The sequence below is a fragment of the Muscardinus avellanarius genome (genome assembly GCF_963383645.1).
Source record: "Muscardinus avellanarius genome assembly, chromosome: 16".
Taxonomy (NCBI): Eukaryota; Metazoa; Chordata; class Mammalia; order Rodentia; family Gliridae; genus Muscardinus; species Muscardinus avellanarius.
In genome coordinates, this window is record NC_137802.1 from 22807534 (window position 1) to 22826238 (window position 18705).

The 18705-nt window shown below is 42.4% G+C and overlaps 1 protein-coding gene across 1 annotated transcript in view; it reads left to right on the forward strand.

Moving 5' to 3' along the window:
• Nucleotides 1–17350, forward strand: part of YWHAE (tyrosine 3-monooxygenase/tryptophan 5-monooxygenase activation protein epsilon) — a 47300-nt gene extending 29950 nt beyond the window's left edge. The window contains exons 3-6 of the mRNA XM_080712589.1: nt 3772–3878; nt 6327–6533; nt 8466–8602; nt 16982–17350. Coding sequence (XP_080568715.1) covers nt 3772–3878; nt 6327–6533; nt 8466–8602; nt 16982–17034 — 504 coding nt within the window. The 3' untranslated portion in view covers nt 17035–17350. The remainder of the gene's footprint in view (nt 1–3771; nt 3879–6326; nt 6534–8465; nt 8603–16981) is intronic.
• The last annotated feature ends 1355 nt before the right edge of the window (nt 17351–18705 follow it).

Below are 18705 nucleotides of genomic sequence, written 5' to 3' on the forward strand. Positions count from 1 at the left end.
GCCCTGGAATCAGTCCTCAGTACTATACAAAAAAAGGAAGGGAATGTAGTTCACTTTTAGCACACCACTGGGTTTAGTCCCCAGTTAACCCCCCCCCAAAAAAAAAAAAAAACTGAACCTAACAGCATCAGCAACAAAATGCTATTATGTTAGATGGCAAAGCTTTTGTTGTGCACTTGGGTGTTAGAGAACTAGGCTCTAACTAGATACTTGGTAGAAAATGTGGGAGAAAGGGGCTGGAGATCTACTGATGACACATTGAGCATGAGCTTTTGAGGAGGAGAGCTTAGCAGTAATGAAAACATCCATACCCAGTAGGTGAGAATCCAGAAGAACTTCTAAACCTGCTTTCTCCTAAGGCACCTGTACTTGAAAAGCTACCAGGGAGGCAATTTACTTAGTTTTATTTAGGTAAGGACAAAATTATAGAAAGTAGAGAAATCTGGAGAATTCTTTCCACTGAAAAGAAGCTAGAATTAGAAAGATTTAGCATGCGTGTTTAGGGATGTTGTTCATGTTTGGCAGTATGAACCAGTGAGTGGCAGTATTTACTTTGATAAATGGAGTTTTTATGCCATAACTGGTTGTGGATCTCTCCTTCTAAAGTGTTTGGTTTTTGGAATATAGTTAGGAATATTGAGTACTGGACACAAATGACCTGAGTTTGACTGTGGGGGGGGGGAGGAAGGAGGGAGGGGTGCTGGAGATTGAAACCCGGAGGCATTCTGCCGCCAAGCTACAGTCCTATTTTATTTTTTATTTGGAAACAAAGTCTCACTAAGTTGTTAAGAACTTTACTCTTTACCAGGTTGCTGAGGCTGGCTTTGAACCTGTGACCCTCCTCTCTTAGCTTCCCAAATTCTGGGATTATATACATGTGTCTCAATACCTGGCTCCAAGTTTGATTTTTTTTTTTTGTGGTACTGGGGGTGGAACCCAGGGGCTTTCTACCTCCGAGCTATACTCCCAGACCTTTTTTATATTTTATTTGGAAACAGGGTCTCACTAAGTTGCTGAGAGCCTCACTCAGTAGCTGAGGCTGGCTTTGAACCTGTGTGATCCTCCTGTCTCAGCCTCCCAAGCGCGGGAATTACAAGTGTGCACCACCACGCCTGGCTACAAGTTTGGTTTTTTTTTTTTAGCCCTATTTTTTAGTCTTTTTATTTTTGAAACGGTCTCACTGAGTTGTAAAGTGCCTCAACAAAGTAACTGAGGCTGTCCGTGAATTGCGATCCTCTGGTCTCAGCCTCCTGAATGCTGGGATTACAAGTGTGCACCAAACCCGGCGTGGTGACACACCCTTGTAAACCCAGCATTTGGGAGGCTGAGACAGGAGGATCACTGTTCAGGGACAGCCTCAGCTACTTAGTGAGGCCCTTTGCAACTTAATGAGACCTGGTTTCAAAATAAAGAATAAAAATAGGGCAGGGGGTTTAGCTCGGGTCAAATGCCCCTGGGTTCCATTCCCAGACCCACAAAACAACAAACAAACCCAAGTGTGCGGCACCATGCTTGGCTTGATTCTGTCTCTTCAAACCTTCTTGGGTTCATAACCAAGCTTTCCCAGTTTTTGGTGGTTAGGGCAGGACTTGAAGGGGAAGGGAGGGCCTGGCGGGCTAAGCAGTTAATGCTCTACCACTGAGCCACATCCTTAGCTCGCTTGCTCACTCTTCCCTCCCCCTCTTTTTGGTGGTGGTACTAGGGATTGAACCCAGGGGCATTCTACCTCTGAGATCCACTCCTAGCCCTACTTTTTTATTAATTGATTTTTGTGGTAGTGGGGATTGAACCCAGAGGCATTCTGCCTTCGATATACCCCCCAGCCTGATTTTTTTTTTTTTTGTGGGTCTGGGATGGAACCTAGGGGCATTCAACCTCCAAGCTACACCCCGTGCCCTATTTTTTATTTTTTCTTTGAAACAGGACCTCACTAAGTTGTGGAGGGCCTCATTAAGTAGCTGAGGCTCTCCACAAACTCTGATTCTCCAGTCTCAGCCTCCTGAATGCTGGGCTTATAAGTGTGCGCCCACCAGTCCTGGTCCTGATTTTATTTATTTAGAAACAGGTTTCACTAGGTTGATGAGAATCATTCTACTTAACTGAGGCTGTCCTTTAAACCTGTGATCCTCCCATCTCAGCCTCCCAAGTATAGGATTATAGGCCTGGGCCACCACACCTGGCTTTTTTTTTTTTTTTTTTTTTGGTACTGGGGATGGAACCCAGGGGCTTTTCTACCTCCAGGCTATACTCCAAGACCTATTTTATACTTTATTTGGAAACAGGGTCTTGCCAAGTTGCTGAGAGCCTCACTCAGTAGCTGAGGCTGGCTTCAAACCTGTGGGATCCTCCTGTCTCAGCCTCCCAAGTGCTGTAATTACAAGCTTGTGCCACCACACCACACCCGGCTACACCTGGCTTATTTATTTTGGTGGTACTGGGGATGGACCGTCTACCTTCGGGCTACGCTCCCTATTTTATATTTTTATTTGGAAACGGTCTCTCTTTTTTGGGGGGGGGTACTAGGGATGGAACCCAGGGGCTTTCTACCTCCAGGCTATATACTCCCAGACCTACAGACCTATTTATATTTTTTATTTGGAAACGGTCTCACTTAAGTTGCTGACTCAATAAGTAACTGAGGCTGGCTTTGAACCTGTGTGATCCTCCTGTCTCAGCCTCCCAAGCACGGGGATGACAACCGTGTGCCACCATGCCCGGCTGAAACAGGGTCGGTCTCTTAAGGCAGCAAGGCTGGTTTCAAACCTGTGCCATCCTCACAGGGATTACAGGCAACCACCCCAGGTTACCTTGCTTACTTTGAAAAAATTGAAACTGTCTCCCTAAGTTGCATAGGATCTAAGTTGATGAGGCTGGCTATGAATTTGTTATCCTCCAGTCTCAATCTCCCAAATACTGGGGTTATAGATAATGCACCACCATCCCTGGCTATATCTTAATATCTTTCTTTTCTCATGTAAATGGAGGTAGTAGTTGATAACCTCATTAAAGAAATATAATTCATAGAAGTGACCAGCTTTTTTTTTTTTTTTTTTTTTTTTGCGGGTCTGGGGGTGGAACCCAGGGGCATTCGACTTCCCCTGCCCCATTTTTTTTTTTTTTTTATTCATTTATTTTGAAACAGGGTCTCGCTGTTTATGAACCACGATCCTCGGATCTCAGCCTCCTGAATGCTGGGATTACAAGCATACGCTACCACGCCCAGCATTTCTGTCTAAGCATTCAGTATTTCATTGTTACTCATTGATAATTCTGTAGCGGAACTGTCAGGTTATATGTATATACTTGTGTGCATATCTGTGTGATGTGTGTATGTTTTAAGCTTTACAACAATAGCATTTAGGGTGGAAGAGACTTGCCATATGTAGAGATAGCTTTTCTCTGGTTTTGTGCCAAGAAGGGGGAAAAGAGGTATGTGTGTTCTGTTTTATATTGGACTCTCCTTTGAAACTTTTGGTAGCTGGGCATGTGGTGGCAAATGCCTGTAATCCCGGTACAGAAGCTGAGACGGGAAGATTGCAGGTTCAAGAACAGCCTCAGCAGGAAGTGAGACTCATCATCCTAGTGAGACCTGTTTCAAAAGAAAAAATAGGGCTTGGGTTGTTGCTTGGAAGGAGAATCCCCCTGGGCTCAATCCCAGTTACCCCCCCAGCACGCACACAAACAACCACCATCAGTGTTGGTAGAATGTATAATACTTTATATAATTTCTAGATTTAAACAATCTGTGATTTTCTTCCCCCTGCTTCCCAGGTTGAAACTGAGCTAAAGTTAATCTGTTGTGACATTCTGGATGTACTGGACAAACACCTCATTCCAGCAGCTAACACTGGCGAGTCCAAGGTTTTCTATTATAAAATGTAGGTTCTATACAGAAGGGAAAACGTAAGGATTATGACCTTATCATATATAGCTTAATGTCGAAAGGTTACATGAGTGAAGTGATTCTCAGAACTTAAGAAAGCTTTTAATATTCCTTCGCAAATTTACTGCTAATGAATTAATACTGTTATATTTAAGATGACCAGTCTGTTAAAATAAATGTGTTAGATTCTGTTTTGCCTATTTACTTTGTTTTGCTTTCTCCCTCTAGCTATAACTACATTTCACAGTGCTTCTCCTCTCCCCTTTACTTCCATTCCTGGAATCAGATCTAGGGGGTCATGGATACTATGCAGTGCTCTACCACTGAGCTATATTTCCCAGCCCTTAATTTTTATTTAATCAATTAATTTATGGTACTGGGGATCAAACCCAGGAACATTTTACCTCCGAGCTGCACCCCTAGCCCTGTTTTTGTTTTTTTTTCCCCCCTTCCCGGTACTGGGGATGGAACCCAGAAGCATTTTACCTCCAAGCTATACCTCTAGCCCTATTATTTCTTCTATTTTTGAAATAGGGTCTCACTAAGTTGTGGAGTGTTTTACTTACTAAGTAGCTGAGACTGGCTGCTATCTGTGAGCATCCCAGTAACTGGGATTGAGTGTGTGTACCACCAGGCCCTGCTCCCAGCTGTTTTTTATTCTTTGTTTTGGAACAGGTTCTCACTTAAGTTGTAGAGGGCCTTACTATGTAGCTGAGGCTGGCAGTGAACCAGCCTCCTGTCTCAGCTGTCTACCAAACCTGGCTTAATTTTTATCTTATTTGCTTGGCTCTGGGGATTGAGCCCAGAGACAGCCTACTTCTGAGTTACACTCCTAGCATTATTTTACATTTTAGTTTGAAATCAAGTTTACTAAATTGTTGAGGCTGACCTCAAACCTGCAATCCTCTTGTCTCAGACTCCCAAGTACTGGGATTACAGGCAGGCACCACCACACTTAGCCTGAATTTTTATTTATTTATTTATTGGTACTGGGGGTGGAACCCAGGGGCTTTTCTGCCTTTGGGTTATACTTCCAGGCCTTTTTTATACTTTACTTGGAAATAGGATCTCACTAAGTTGCTGAGAGCTCATTAAGAGCTGAGGCTGGCTTTGAACCTGCGCGATCCTCCTGTCTCAGCCTCCCAAATGCTGGGATTACAAGAATGCGTGTGCCACCACGCCCTGCTGAATTTTTATTCTGAGACAGGGTTTGACTATTTTGCACAGGCTGGCCTGGAATCTGTGAACCTCCTGCCTCAGTCTTGGGATAAAAGGTGTGTGCCACCACAACTATCTCATAATGAAATCTTTTTTATTTTTCTTACCTTAATTGTTTTAATTTTTTTTCCTTTATGGAACTGGGAATGAAACTAAGGATAGTGCGTTTGAAAGGCACTTGCTTTACCCAGTCTTAGCCCTCATAATGGAATCTTTGTGTTTTCTTTTTCTTTTTCTTTCCTTTCTTTTTTGGTGGTGCTGGGGATTGAACTGGGGGTATTCTGCCCTCAAGTTTACACCCCAGCCCTATTTTATTTTGTTTTTTTCTGGCACTGGGGATTAAACCCAGGGACATTCTATACCTTTGAGCCACACCCCCAGCTCTCCTTTTTATTCTTTATTTTGAAACAGGGTCTCACTGGGTTGCAAAAGGGCCTCACTAGCTGAGGCTGTCCACAAACCACCTTTCTCAGCCTCCTAAATGCCGGGATTACAAGCATGTGCCACCATGCCCAGCTCTCAGCCCCTTTTTTTAATTCTTTAGTTTGAAACAATGTCTCACTGAGTTGCAAAGAGCCTCACCACTTAGCTGAGGCTTTCTGGGAACCCTCCTCTCTCAATCCTCCCAAATGCTGGGACCACAAACACGTACCAGGACACCTGGCTTTTATTTCTTAATGTTGAAACAGGGTCTTACGAGGTTACTACTTGATGAGTTTGCTCTTAAACCTGGGATCCTCCTAAGGACTAGAATTATAAGGGTGCACCAGTATACTTTTTTTGTTTTTAATAGAAATTGTATTTTGAGGGTTGGGGATATAGCTCATTGGTTGCGTCTGTGCTTTAGCATTTAGCATGCTAAAAGTTCTTAGATTCAATTCTAGATTCAATCCCTTGTACTACAGGAACAAAAAAAAATTATTTTATGATTACTAAGTTGTTGTGGTAGTCTTTGGAACCATTTGTTAATTTTAAGTCTTGTCAGGTGATTTATTTGCATATTTATTTTTGCCTCTCAGTTACTTTTTCTGGGAGTTTTATATGTTTAATAGGATACCCCTAAGAAAAAACCCAGCTATTTTCTGAAAGGGCTTTAAAAATTATTAAAGTACATCTGTTAATTTTTAAATGTTTCTTGCTGGATTTTTTTTACATAATATAGAGAAATATTAACAGCTAATTCTTAAGCAGCATTTTTGCTAATTTTTGTTTTGTTTTGTTTTAGGAAAGGGGACTACCACAGGTATCTGGCTGAATTTGCCACAGGAAATGACAGGAAGGAGGCCGCAGAGAACAGCCTAGTGGCATATAAAGCTGCTAGTGATATTGCAATGACAGAACTTCCACCAACACATCCTATTCGTTTAGGTCTTGCTCTCAATTTCTCTGTATTCTACTATGAAATACTTAATTCCCCTGACCGTGCCTGCAGGTAAGTTTTGGAGAACAAAGTTTTCAGTGTGAATTGAAAAGTGTTTCAGAAGAGATAGCTAATTGTTCTTAATTTTTTTTTCCTTGTTCATTGAGACAACCTTTGTAGGTTCAGTTACACAGGAGTTTTTGTGTTTTTTTTTTCTTTTTGTTGTGGTTCTGGGGATTGAACTCAGGCATTCTACCTCCTTGCTGTACCTCGCCTAATTTTTTTATTCTTTAGTTTGAAATGGGGTCTCACTAAGTTGCAGCGGACCTCACTAAGTAGCTGAGGCTGTCCGTGAACCGCGATCCTCCTGTCTCAGCCTCCCAAATGCTGGATTACAGGTGTGTGCCACTGCACACTTGTAATCCCAGGTCTGCTGGGTAATCATATACTTATAATCCTAGTACTTGGGAAGCTGATACAGGAGAATTGCGGGTTCACAGTGAGCCTCAGCTACTTAGTGAGGCACTCTGCAATTTAGTGAGACCCTGTTTAAAAATAAAGAATAAAATAGGGCTGAGGGTGTAGCTCAGAGGTGGAATATCCCTGAGTTCAATCCCCAGCACTGCAAAAAAAAAAAAAAAAAGCAGCAGCTGGGTGTGGTGGCACCTACTTGGTAGGCAGAGACAGGAGGATTGCACAGGTTTGAAGCCAGCGTCACTGGCTTAAGAGACCCTGTTTCCAAATAAAATATAAAATAGGTCTGGGAGTGTAGCCTGGAGGTAGAAGGGTTCCATCCCCAGTACCACCCAAAAAAAAAAGGTCTGGGAGTATAGCCTGGAGGTAGAAAAGCCCCTGGGTTCCACCCCCAGTACCACAAAAACAAATAAAAGCTTTAACATTTTACATCCCCACCAGTGATACATGAGATTTTTTTTTTTTTTTTTTTTTTTTTTTTTTTGGTGGTACTGGGGTTCCTGGAAGCCCTTCTACCTCCGGGCTACACTCATTTTATATTTTTGAAACAGGGTCTCTTATGCCAGCGCGGCTGGCTTCGAACCTGCGCGATCCTCCTGTCTCCACCTCCCAAGCGCGGGGATTACAAGCGTGCGCCACCACGCCCGGCTACATGAGAGTTCTTTATTCAACGCTTTTTTTTTTTTTCTGTGTTGGTTTTTAGGTGCTAGGTGTTGAACCCTCTTAAATACTAAGTTACGCTAGGCTCATTTTTTAAAATTAATTAATTTATTTATTGTGGTCCTGGGGATGAAACTCGGGACATCCCGATGACCTCCACCCCCAGCTCTATTTTTCATTCTTTATTTTGAAACGGTCTCAATGCGTTGCAAGGGCCTCACTAAGTAGCTGAGGCTGTCCATGAACCACGATCCTCCTTCCTCTGCCTTCCGAATGCTGGGATTACAAGTGTGCGCCACCACGCCTGGCTCTAGTTATTTTTACAACAGGGTAAAATAGGTTTTATTTTTCACTCAAAAGTGTTTGTAGATTGAGGAAGGGAGCTAATAAATTGAAACTTCAGTTTTGGTGTATGCGTGTGCCTGTGCAGGTGCATGCATGAATTTGCTGGAGGGTGCTGGGGATTGAAGCTGGGGATATGCACATGCTAGATAAAGTCTTTACAGTCCTAGCCTTTCACTGTCTCCCCCCACCCCTCATAGTACTGGGGACTGAGCCCAGAGTCTTCTACCTCTGGGCTGCACCTGAGCCCTTATTTTGTATTTTGAAACATGACCGTGTTTCAAAATACAAAATAAATAAAAGCATTCAAAATAAAAAATAAAATTAGGGCTGAGGGTGTAGCTCGGAGGTAGAATGCCCATGGGATCCATTCCCAATACCACCAAAAAAAAAAAATTATTCCAGTTAGTTGTCATCAACTTTTCTATCATTTTTTCCCATGACACCCTGGAAAAGAGGAAAAGTTAGATCCCTCGCTGTTTTGGGACTTTGGTTAACTTTGTAATGCACTTATTTCACTGTTTTTAGGTTGGCAAAAGCAGCGTTTGATGATGCGATTGCAGAACTGGACACACTGAGTGAAGAGAGCTATAAGGACTCTACGCTCATTATGCAGTTGTTACGTGATAACCTGACACTGTGGACTTCAGACATGCAGGGGGATGGTGAGTTGGCTTGTTCAGGTTCCTCACACTTCATTCAGTGGTAATCCCAGTCCTTGGGCGGGCTGTGACTGGATTACAGCAACCTAGCGAGACCCTATTTCCAAATAAAACCAGCTTGGTGGTGTATCTTGGAGGTAGGATGCCTCTGGGCTCAATCCCTGCCTTCTACTCCCTACCGCCAAAAAAGGGAAAAAACCAAGTAGGCCTGGTGGGCTATATGGCTCAGTGGTATAATACTTGCTCACTATATGCAGAACCCCAAGTTTGATCCCCAGCACCACAATAAATAACAAATGAAAAAATAAGGCCGGGTGTTGTGGCACACGCTTGGAATCTCAGTACTTATGTGGCTGAGACAGCGGGATCGTACAGGTTCGAAGCCAGCCCCAGCTACTTAGTGAGGCTATATTTTCAAATGAAATATAGAATAGGTCTGGGAGTGTAGGCTGGAGGTAGAAAGCCCCTGGGTTCCATCCCCAGCACCACCAAAAAAAGGAAAGTCTGGCAGTTTATTTTTATTTTGTTGTTGTGGTGGTGGTACTGGGGATGGAACTCAGGGGCTTTCTACCTCTGAGCTACACCCCCAGCCCTAGTTTTTATTCTTTATTTTGAAACGGTCTCACTAGGTAGTAGAGAGGTTGTTTGTGAACCACGATCCTTCTTTCTCAGCCTCCTGAAAGAATGCTGGGATTACAAGGGTGCACCACCACACTCAGCTCTTATTTTTACCTTTTTTTTCTTTTTCTTTTTCTTTTTTTTTTTTTGCGGGTCTGGGGATGGAACCCAGGGGCACTTAACCTCCGAGCTACACCCCCTGCCCTATTTTTTATTCTTTATTTTGAAACCGGGTCTCACTGAGTTGCAGAGGGCCTCACTAAGTAGCTGAGGCTGTCCGTGAACCGCGATCCTCCGGTCTCAGCCTCCCGAATGCTGGGATTACAAGAGTGCGCCACCACGCCCGGCTTTATTTTTACTTTTGAGACTGTTTTAATTTCAGTTACTAGAGTACAAAACTGTGATGAAGGGTGATTTGTATGTATGTAAATGTTTAGATAAAGAAGGCCAAATTTTTCTCATGTTTGCTTTATAATATGGATTTTGTTTGTTTTTGGTGGTACTGGGATTCCTGGAAACCCTTCTACCTCCGGGCTACACTCCAGGACCTATTTTTTATATTTTTTTAAATTTGGAAACAGGGTCTCAAGCCAGTGAGGCTGACTTGATCCTCCTGTCTCTGCCTCCCAAGCGCAGGGATTATAAGCGTGCGCCACCACCCTTGGCTATACTATGTTTAAAGTTATTCTTTTGTTTTGCCTTTAATTCTGGGTTGTTAATTTAGGGGCATTGAATACTAATGCTCCACATTGAGCCACACTCTTGTCTCCAAAGATCATATTTATATTGGTTATATGATCCAAAGATCATATTTATATTTATATCCAAAGATCATATTATATATATATATATATAGGTCATTGGAGAGATGGAGAAGAGGACAATCTTGTGTGATGTGACAATAATGCAATAACTTTATATAGTTGTTGGTGGTAGGCAGTTGGAACCAAGTTTTGTCAATTATAGTTAGTTTCTTTAACCAAGCTAAAATGTGTTGTATTTCTTTATTTTCAGGGGCGTATGCTGGGGATTGAACCCAGGGGCACATCTTCCTACACATCCTAGCAGTTTTTTTTGTTTTTGTTTTTAAACAGGGTCTCAATAGATTGCTAAGAGCCTTGCTATGCTACTAAGTCATTGTGAATAGGGTAGAAATAGGAGCCAGGCCCAGTGGCACACGTCTTTAATCCCAGTACTTGGGAGACTGAGACAAGAAGATCGCAGGTTCTAGGACAGCCTCAGGGAAACCCTGTTTCCAAACAAAGTAGGCCTGGGAATGTAGGTTGTTTTTTTTTTTTTTTTTTTTTTTTTTTTTTTTTTTTTTGGTGGTACTGGGGTTCCTGGAAGCCCTTCTTCCTCCAGGCTACACTCCCAGACCTATTTTATATTTTTGAAACAGGGTCTCTTACGCCAGCAACCTGCGCGATCCTCCTGTCTCCGCCTCCCAAGCGCGGGGATTACAAGCGTGCGCCACCACGCCCGGCCTGGGAATGTAGTTTGTAGGTGGAATTACCGTGGGTTCAATTTCCAGTTACTTACACACACACACACACACACACACACACACACACACACGCACACTTTATGTTTCATAGTTGGAAATGATTACTTCATTTTACCATAGGCTTTTGTTTAATCCTGAAAGTTATTTAAAAGATCTAGAGAAATCCAGTTGCTTTAAATCTTTATTCTGCCTATAAATTGAATACTGGAGCAAGTTTGGTTAAATCAGATTGAATTTGCGAGGAAAGAGACTCAGCAATTTAGTGAGTTTCATTTTCAAAATAAAAAGGGCTGGAGGTAAGAGGTAGAATGCCCCTGGGCTTAGTCCACACCCCCCCCCCAAAAAAAAATGGAACTAATTATAATTTAACATTAGTTAATTTTTTTTAGTTTTAATATGCTTGCAGTTAAGAAGCATGGTTGTTCAACAGAAAGAACTTAGGTTGTCTTTTAACAGTCTAATAATAGAAACGTGAATTTATAGTTGTTAATGGTGTTATTTTTCACTAGTTTTGCAAAAAAGTTTATACTTTATTTGATTGTTTTTGTCAGGTGTAGCACAAGCCTATAATCCATACATGGGGGGCTAACATTAGGATTGCTAACATTAGGTTTGAGGTCCATGGTTTGAAAGAATAAAAATAAGACTGTGGGTGTAGGTTGGAGGTAGAATATCCCTGGGTTCCATCCCCAATACTACAAAAATAAATAAATAGGGTGGGAGCTGGGTGTGGTAGTGCATACATGTGATCACAGTATTTGGGGAGGCTGAGACAGGAGTATCACAGGTTGGTGGCCAGCCTCAGCTACTTTACTTAGACCTTCCACAATTTAGTGAGACCCTGCTTTAAAATAAAGAATAAAAAAAATAGGGCTGGTGTTGGGTCTTGGAAGCCTACTACCCCTGAGTTCAATCTTCAGTTCTGCCACAAAAAAATAAAGGGCTGAGGTGTAGCTCATAAGTTCAATTTCTAGTACTACAACGAAAAGACTCAATATTATAAAAGAATTGTGTATCACAGTTTTCTGGAATGCTACTTATCTTCAATTTAGGGATTACTTTTTCCTTTTTTTCTGAGTACAAACATTTCTATCATAAAACATTTCAATTTGGGGGGGAGTGTGGTACTGGTGATGGAACCCAGGGACATTCTACCTCTGAGCTACACCCGCTGTCCTATTTTTAGTCTTTACTTTGCAGTGGGGTCTCACTAAGTTGTAGAGGGCCTCACTAAGTAGTTGAGGCTTTAACCACAATGATCCCGGTCTCAGCCTCCTGAATGCTGGGATTACAAACGTGTGCCACCACATCCGGCTTGTCCTATTTTATTTTATTTATTTTTGCTTGTACTGGGGATGGAACCTGGGGGCATTCTAGCTGGAGCTGTACCCCTGGCCCTATATTTTAGTTTTTATTTTGAAACAGGGTCTCACTAAGTTGCACAAGGCCTCATTAAGTAGCTGAGGCTGGCTGCAAACTACGTTCTTCCTGTGTCTGCCTCCCAGGTACTGGGATTACAAGCGTGTGCCATCATGTCTGGCTTATTTTTGTTTTTATGGTGCTAGGGATTGAACCCAGAGGCCTTCTACCTCTGGGCGGCACCCCCAGACTCTGGGCACTGTGAGGTCTAAGAGGCCTAAAACAAAGGATTCCAGAGAGAACTCCTCACCATTCTCCAGCCTGGCCGTGTGTCAAGCCCACTAGTTGGAGAAACATGACTGCTTTGCTATTTGTCCCTCCTAGTGATCTATAAAAAGCCCCTAGTCTGTAAGGAAATGGGGCTCCAGACCCCGGTGGACTGTCTTTCCCAGTCAGCCCTGCTTGGCTTCATTTCAGTTAAAAAGTTTTATTCTTCTGGTCTGTCAGGTTGTGTTCTCCTTATTCCCGTATTTCCTAACACAGTCCAATTACACACACAGACAAACAAAATTTTGCTGTACTAGGATTATAACTGAGGGATATTACACTTCCAACCCACACCCCCCAGCTTTACCTTTTTTTTTTTTTTTTTTTTGTGGTACTGGAGGTAGAACCCAGGTGCTTTTCTACCTCTGGGCTATACTCCTAGACCTATTCTTTATTTGGAAACAGGGCCTCACTAAGTTGGTGAGAGCCTTACTCAGTAGCCGAGGCTGGCTTCGAACCTGTGCGGTCCTCCTGTCTCTGCCTCCCAAGCAGCGCGGGTATTACCACCACACCTGGCTGCCTTTTTTTTTTTTTTGAGCGGTACTGCGTCTCACTAAGTGTGAGGGTCTCAATAAGTAGGTGAGGTCTCAGCCTCCCAAGTACTGGGATTACAAGTGTGTGCCACCACAATCTGCTCCAATTAATTTTTTCTTTGGAAACAGGGTCTCACTAAATTATTGAGGCTGGCTTCAAATTTGTGAGTCTTCTGTTTTAGCTTCCCAAATACTGGGATTACAGGCAGGCGCCACCACACCCAGACCTATTTTTTATTTTGAAACAGCCTCACTAAAGTTCCTGAGCCTGGTGGCAAGCCTGCATTCCTTCTTTCTCTGCTTCCCAAATACTGAGATTACAATTGTGAGCCACCATGCTTGGCATACATTTTGGGGTGAGGTGGGGTGGGGTGTGTGTGTGTGTGTGGTTTGAACCAAGAGGCATTCTACCTCAAGCTTATAACCCCAGCCCTAATTTTTATTCCTTGTTTTGAAACAGGGTCTTGTTAAGTTATGGAGGGCCTCACTCAAGTAGCTGAGGCTGGCTGTGAACTGTTAACTTTTACTGCAGGATATGTTACTATCTGTCTCACTGTAATCTTTAAAGTGGATCAACGCTTTCCCCAAATGATTTCAGTTCTTTTCCCTAACTTTGTTCATAATATAGATCCATAGAGAGGACGTGTGTATATTATATTGTCTTGCTGGTCTCTCCTTCAAAAATCTAGAAATGGCCCCAGGCGTGGTCTCACACTTGCTCAGGCAGACCTTGAATCTGCAGTTCTCCTCTCCCGTGTATGGGATTATAGGCTTATTTAACCACATCTGCATAAGAAACGATATCAGAGCTGGGAGTTGTGGCACTTGTTTGTAATCCCAGCATTTGGGAAGCTGAGACAGGAAGACGGAGGTTCATGGACAGCCTCGGGTACAGTGAGGAGGCCCTTTGCAACCTAGTGAGACTCTTTTAAAATAAAGAATAAAAAATAGGGCTGGGGATGTAGCTGGAAGGTAGAATTCCCTGGGTTCCATCCCCAGTGCCCGCAAAAAAAAGAAAAGAAACAATATATTAAAATCGGACTCCCCTGTATCTTTGAGGTTTTTTTTTGGGGGGGGGGTCCTGTTCTCTTGGCTTTTCTTGTAAAGTTGCTTTTGAATGATTGTTCTCCCTCCCTCTCTCCTTGAAATACAGATTCCTAAAGGAAAATCCAACCCTTCCTTCCCTAAAACTCTACTGTGTAAGTCAGTATCACGCACAGCGAGCTCTGCTTTCAGTTCTGGTTCTTCGCTAACTATGCTCACGTAGTTTCATCCTGTTGCTTTTACAAAACTGCCTGCTGTACATTTCAAGGCGCTAAATCTTCTAAGACGTCTGGTTTGAACGTGTGGCTTATATGACAGAGTGATTTATATGACTTATGCCAAAGTAACTTAGAGTTTTGGTAGATCTGATGGTGCTCATCAGTGAATTAGAGTATATTGTATTGTTAAATGTTTAATTCTATTTCGGCAGTATTTTTCTTAAAAATGAAAGTGAATGTTCAATCATGTTTCCTGAGTTTTGAATACATTATTATTCTTTGGGGAAAAGTTGGGTGTTCTTTTCTCAGTAAATAGTTCATACATAACTAAGTCAGAACTTTATGTGTTTTAAATAAGAATTTAGTCATGTTATTAATGTATTTTTTTATTTTAAAAAAGGGTTTTTTGTTTTGAAACTTTTGATGCCAGAGTCTCTCTATGTAGCCTAGGCTGGCCTTGAATCTGCATTCCCAGTCTCACCCTTCCAAATTACTGGGATTACAAACCTGTGCCAGCTCACTTAGTTTGAGATTTAAAAAATTATCAATAATTAAATCAGGTGGGCTAGCTAGCCCTTTTTACATTTTTATTTTATTTTATTTTATTTTTTCTTTTTTTCTTTTTGGTGGTACTGGGGTTCCTGGAAGCCCTTCTACCTCTGGGCTACACTCCCAGACCCATTTTTACATTTTCATTTTTGGAAACAGGGTATCCTAAGCCAGCGCGCACGGCTGGCTTCGAACCTGCGCGATCCTCCTGTCTCCGCCTCCCAAGCGCGGGGATTACAAGCGTGCGCCACCACGCCCGGCGTTACATTTTTATTTTCAAACAGGGTCTGTGATTATAGGCCTGAGTCACCAACCATGTCTGGCTATAAAAGTGGGTCTGTGTAGCCAGACATGGTGGCACATGCTTGTTAATTCCAGCTTTCAGGAGGCTGAGACCGGAGCATCTGGGTTTGTGGCCAGCCTCAGCTACTTAGTGAGGCCCTCCACAACTTAGGAGACACTGTTTCAAATAAAGAATACAGTAGGGCTGGGGACGTGGCTTGAAGGTAGAATGCCCTGGGTTCTATACCCCAGTACCACACACACCCAAAAAAAAAGGTGTGTGTACCCTTGGGATGGAACCCAGGGGCCTCCTACCTGCCAAGTACACCCCCAGACCTATTTTATTTTTTGTTTAGAAACAGAGTCTTTAAGTTGCTGAGGTGATCGTTAAACTTTCAGTCCTCCTGTCTCAGCCTCTCAAATACTGGGATTTCAAGTGAGTGCCACTGCACCCATGTATAAGTGACATTTTATTTTTTGGTGGTACCGGGGTTCCTAGAAACCCTTCTACCTCCAGGCTACCCTCCCAGACACATTTTATACTTTCATTTGGAAACAGGGTCTCCAGCGTGACTGGCTTCGAACCTGCGCCATCCTCCTGTCTCTGCTTCCCAAGCGCGGGGATTACGGCGTGTGCCACCATGCCTGGCATGACATTTTAATTAATTTATTAATTTATATATTTTCGAGGAACTGGGGAACCCAGGGTCATTCTACCTCAGCTACACCCCCAGACCTATTTTTTTTAATTCTTTATTTTTGAAACAGGGTCTCACTGAATAATTGCAGAGGGTCTCACTAAGTAGCTGAGGCTACCCACGAACCCAGATCCTCCTGCCTCAGCCTCCCAAATACTGGGATTACAATCATGCACCACCATGCCCTGCTGTGACTTTTTAAACATACAAAAAAATGTTATTTTTACCCTTTCTCTCATCATTTAGCAAAAAACCTCTGCATGCTTCTTTCGAATGGCTGATTTTTTTTAATGCTTATTAGTGGGTAGAGAATCCTCCAGTGAATAGACTCGGCTTAGGTTGCATGTCATACTGCACTTGGGACTCTCCTGGCTAATTGTTAAGTGTAGACGGAAAGAAGCAGCATGAGAGATGTTCCCACTGCCCTTCTAATAATTTGAACATGCTTTTTTTTTTTTTTTTTACTGTGAAGTAAGGAATTTGGCACCGTTTGGGGTGTCTGGTCAAGGAACAAAGCATTAAGTATTCATTTCAAATGATCGATTCCCCTCGCCAAAACACTTTGAAGCATTCATATATGGGAATATATGATTAATTTTGATTTTGAGGTCATGGGTAAATTAGATTTTGGAGGAGGAAAAAAGGCAAAATACTCTGTGTGTGTGTGTGTGTGTGTGTGTGTGCGCGCGCGGGGGGGGTACTGGGGTGGAACCCAGGGGCTTTTCTACCTCCAGGCTATACTCCCAGACCTATTTTATATTTTATTTGGAAACAGGGTCTCACTAAATTGCTGAGAGCCTCACTCAGTAGCTGAGGCTGTCTTCGAACGTGTGCAATCCTCCTGTCTCGGCCTCCCAAGTGCTGGGGTTACAAGCGTGCGCCACCACGCCCGGCTGGCAAAATACTTTTGAACTTTGAAGGGATAGGTTATTGAGAAAGTATTCTGACAGAAGATGGACACGCAAGCTTGAAAGTCATTTTGTGACTATTTACCTTGGCTGTGTAGTTGTAAGCGCTTCTTTAGCATAACCCATTGACGTTTTCGCACAGCAGTTTTTGTTCGTGTTGACTCGACCATTGAGGATGTGATTAGCCTTCCTGCCTTTTAGTCAGCTACCAAGGATGATAGAAGTTTTTTGCCTAATTGTGTTCGGTACCCAATGTAGCAAATATAAAAGGTCTTTATGCTTGTAGCGGCACCTTAGTTTGTGACTATATCAATAAGCTAATTATGGATTTCTATTTTACAGGTGAAGAGCAGAATAAAGAAGCACTGCAGGATGTGGAAGATGAAAATCAGTGAGACATAAAAGCCAACAAGAGAAACCATCTCTGATTACCCTTCTCCTCCCCACCCCACCCCTTGGAAATTCCCCATTGTCACTGAGAACCACCAAATCTGACTTTTACATTTGGTCTCAGAATTTAGGTTCCTGCCCTGTTTTTTTTTTTTTTTTTTTTTTTTTAAACAGTTTTCAAAAGTTCTTAAAGGCAAGAGTGAATTTCTGTGGATTTTACTGGTCCCAGCTTTTAGGTTCTTTAAGACACTAATAGGACTGCATAGAGACTTTTTCAGCATTACTGTATTGTCTTGTGGCAAGATCACCATTAGAAATGGAAATTACATTTGAAAGCCATTAGACTTCTAGGTGATGCATCTAAGAGATTGATCACACTGTAGAGGCATATATGGTATCATTTTTCTTTTTCTAATTGTTCAAATTGAATTTTATACCAATGTTTAAACTTAATTGGGTGTTAGCTTAAAGTGCTTAAAGGTTGTTTTGGGGGAGTTTGTTGTAATGGTTTTGCTGTAAAAAGTGTTTCAAACTCTGCTGAAATGTTTAAAAGCATGGTGCTGGTAACAGTTCAACAATCCGTGGCTGCTCATTCTTGCCTACTTTCACTCTCCCTCTGACGCAGGTTAGCATTGAAGGCGGGATGGAAAAGCCTGCATGCGTGTTCAGTTCTTTGTTTCCCCTCCCCCCGCTCGCTCAGCCTCTTTTGTTCAGTACGTGTAACTTGAAGCTAATTTGTACTACTGGATATCCGACTGGAGCCACAGATGCAGAATCTGTATTGTTCTTACTGAAACACAGCATGGAATTAACATTAAACTTAAATAAAACAAGCCTAAATTAAAAATGCCAAATATATTGCGCCTCCATCCTTTATACTTTTAAAATAAAATCTGTAGTCCAAACACTTTGACAGTATTAATATTTGCCTGAATGTGAACAGATACCCCCTTTTTTCTTCCATAAATGATTTATCTGTCTCCCAAACATGTATATTTTGGAAAAAATACTGCCTGTAATCTGGTTATGAAGAACATTTCATCTAAATTATTGATTACGTGTCCTGTCTTCCAAACCAGTTGACACAGTATCTATGTTAATCATTAAAGTACATGAGTATTTAAAACAAGGTGTAATCATGGGTCATTTTCTATCCTGGAATTTTGGGTCGGATAACCAAGTAAGGCTGTCTAGGCTGACCTACTACCCCAAATGGTCAGATAATAATTAAATTCATTTTCAATATTTTCCTTACTTAGAAATATACCATCAGTGTGTATAGATACTGCGGTTTAGAGCTATCTTTTTTGGGGGGGCCGGGTGTGGGGATGGAACCTCTGAGCTACACCCCTGCCCTATTTTTTTTATTCTTTATTTTGAAACTGGGTCTTACTGAGTTGCAGAGGGCCTCACTAAGTAGCTGAGGCTGTCCACGAACCGCGATCCTCCGGTCTCAGCCTCCCGAATGCTGGGATTACAAGGTGCGCCACCACGCCCGGCCAGAGCTATCTCATTTTAACATCAATGCAGACTGAAATTTTTTTGTTCTGCTTTACTAGGGATTGAACTGAGGGACTTTTACCTCTTGACTATACCCCCTGCCCTATTTTATTTTTTATTTTTGTGCCTAAGTTGCTGAGGCTGGCATTGAACTGATTCTCCTATCTCAGCCTCCC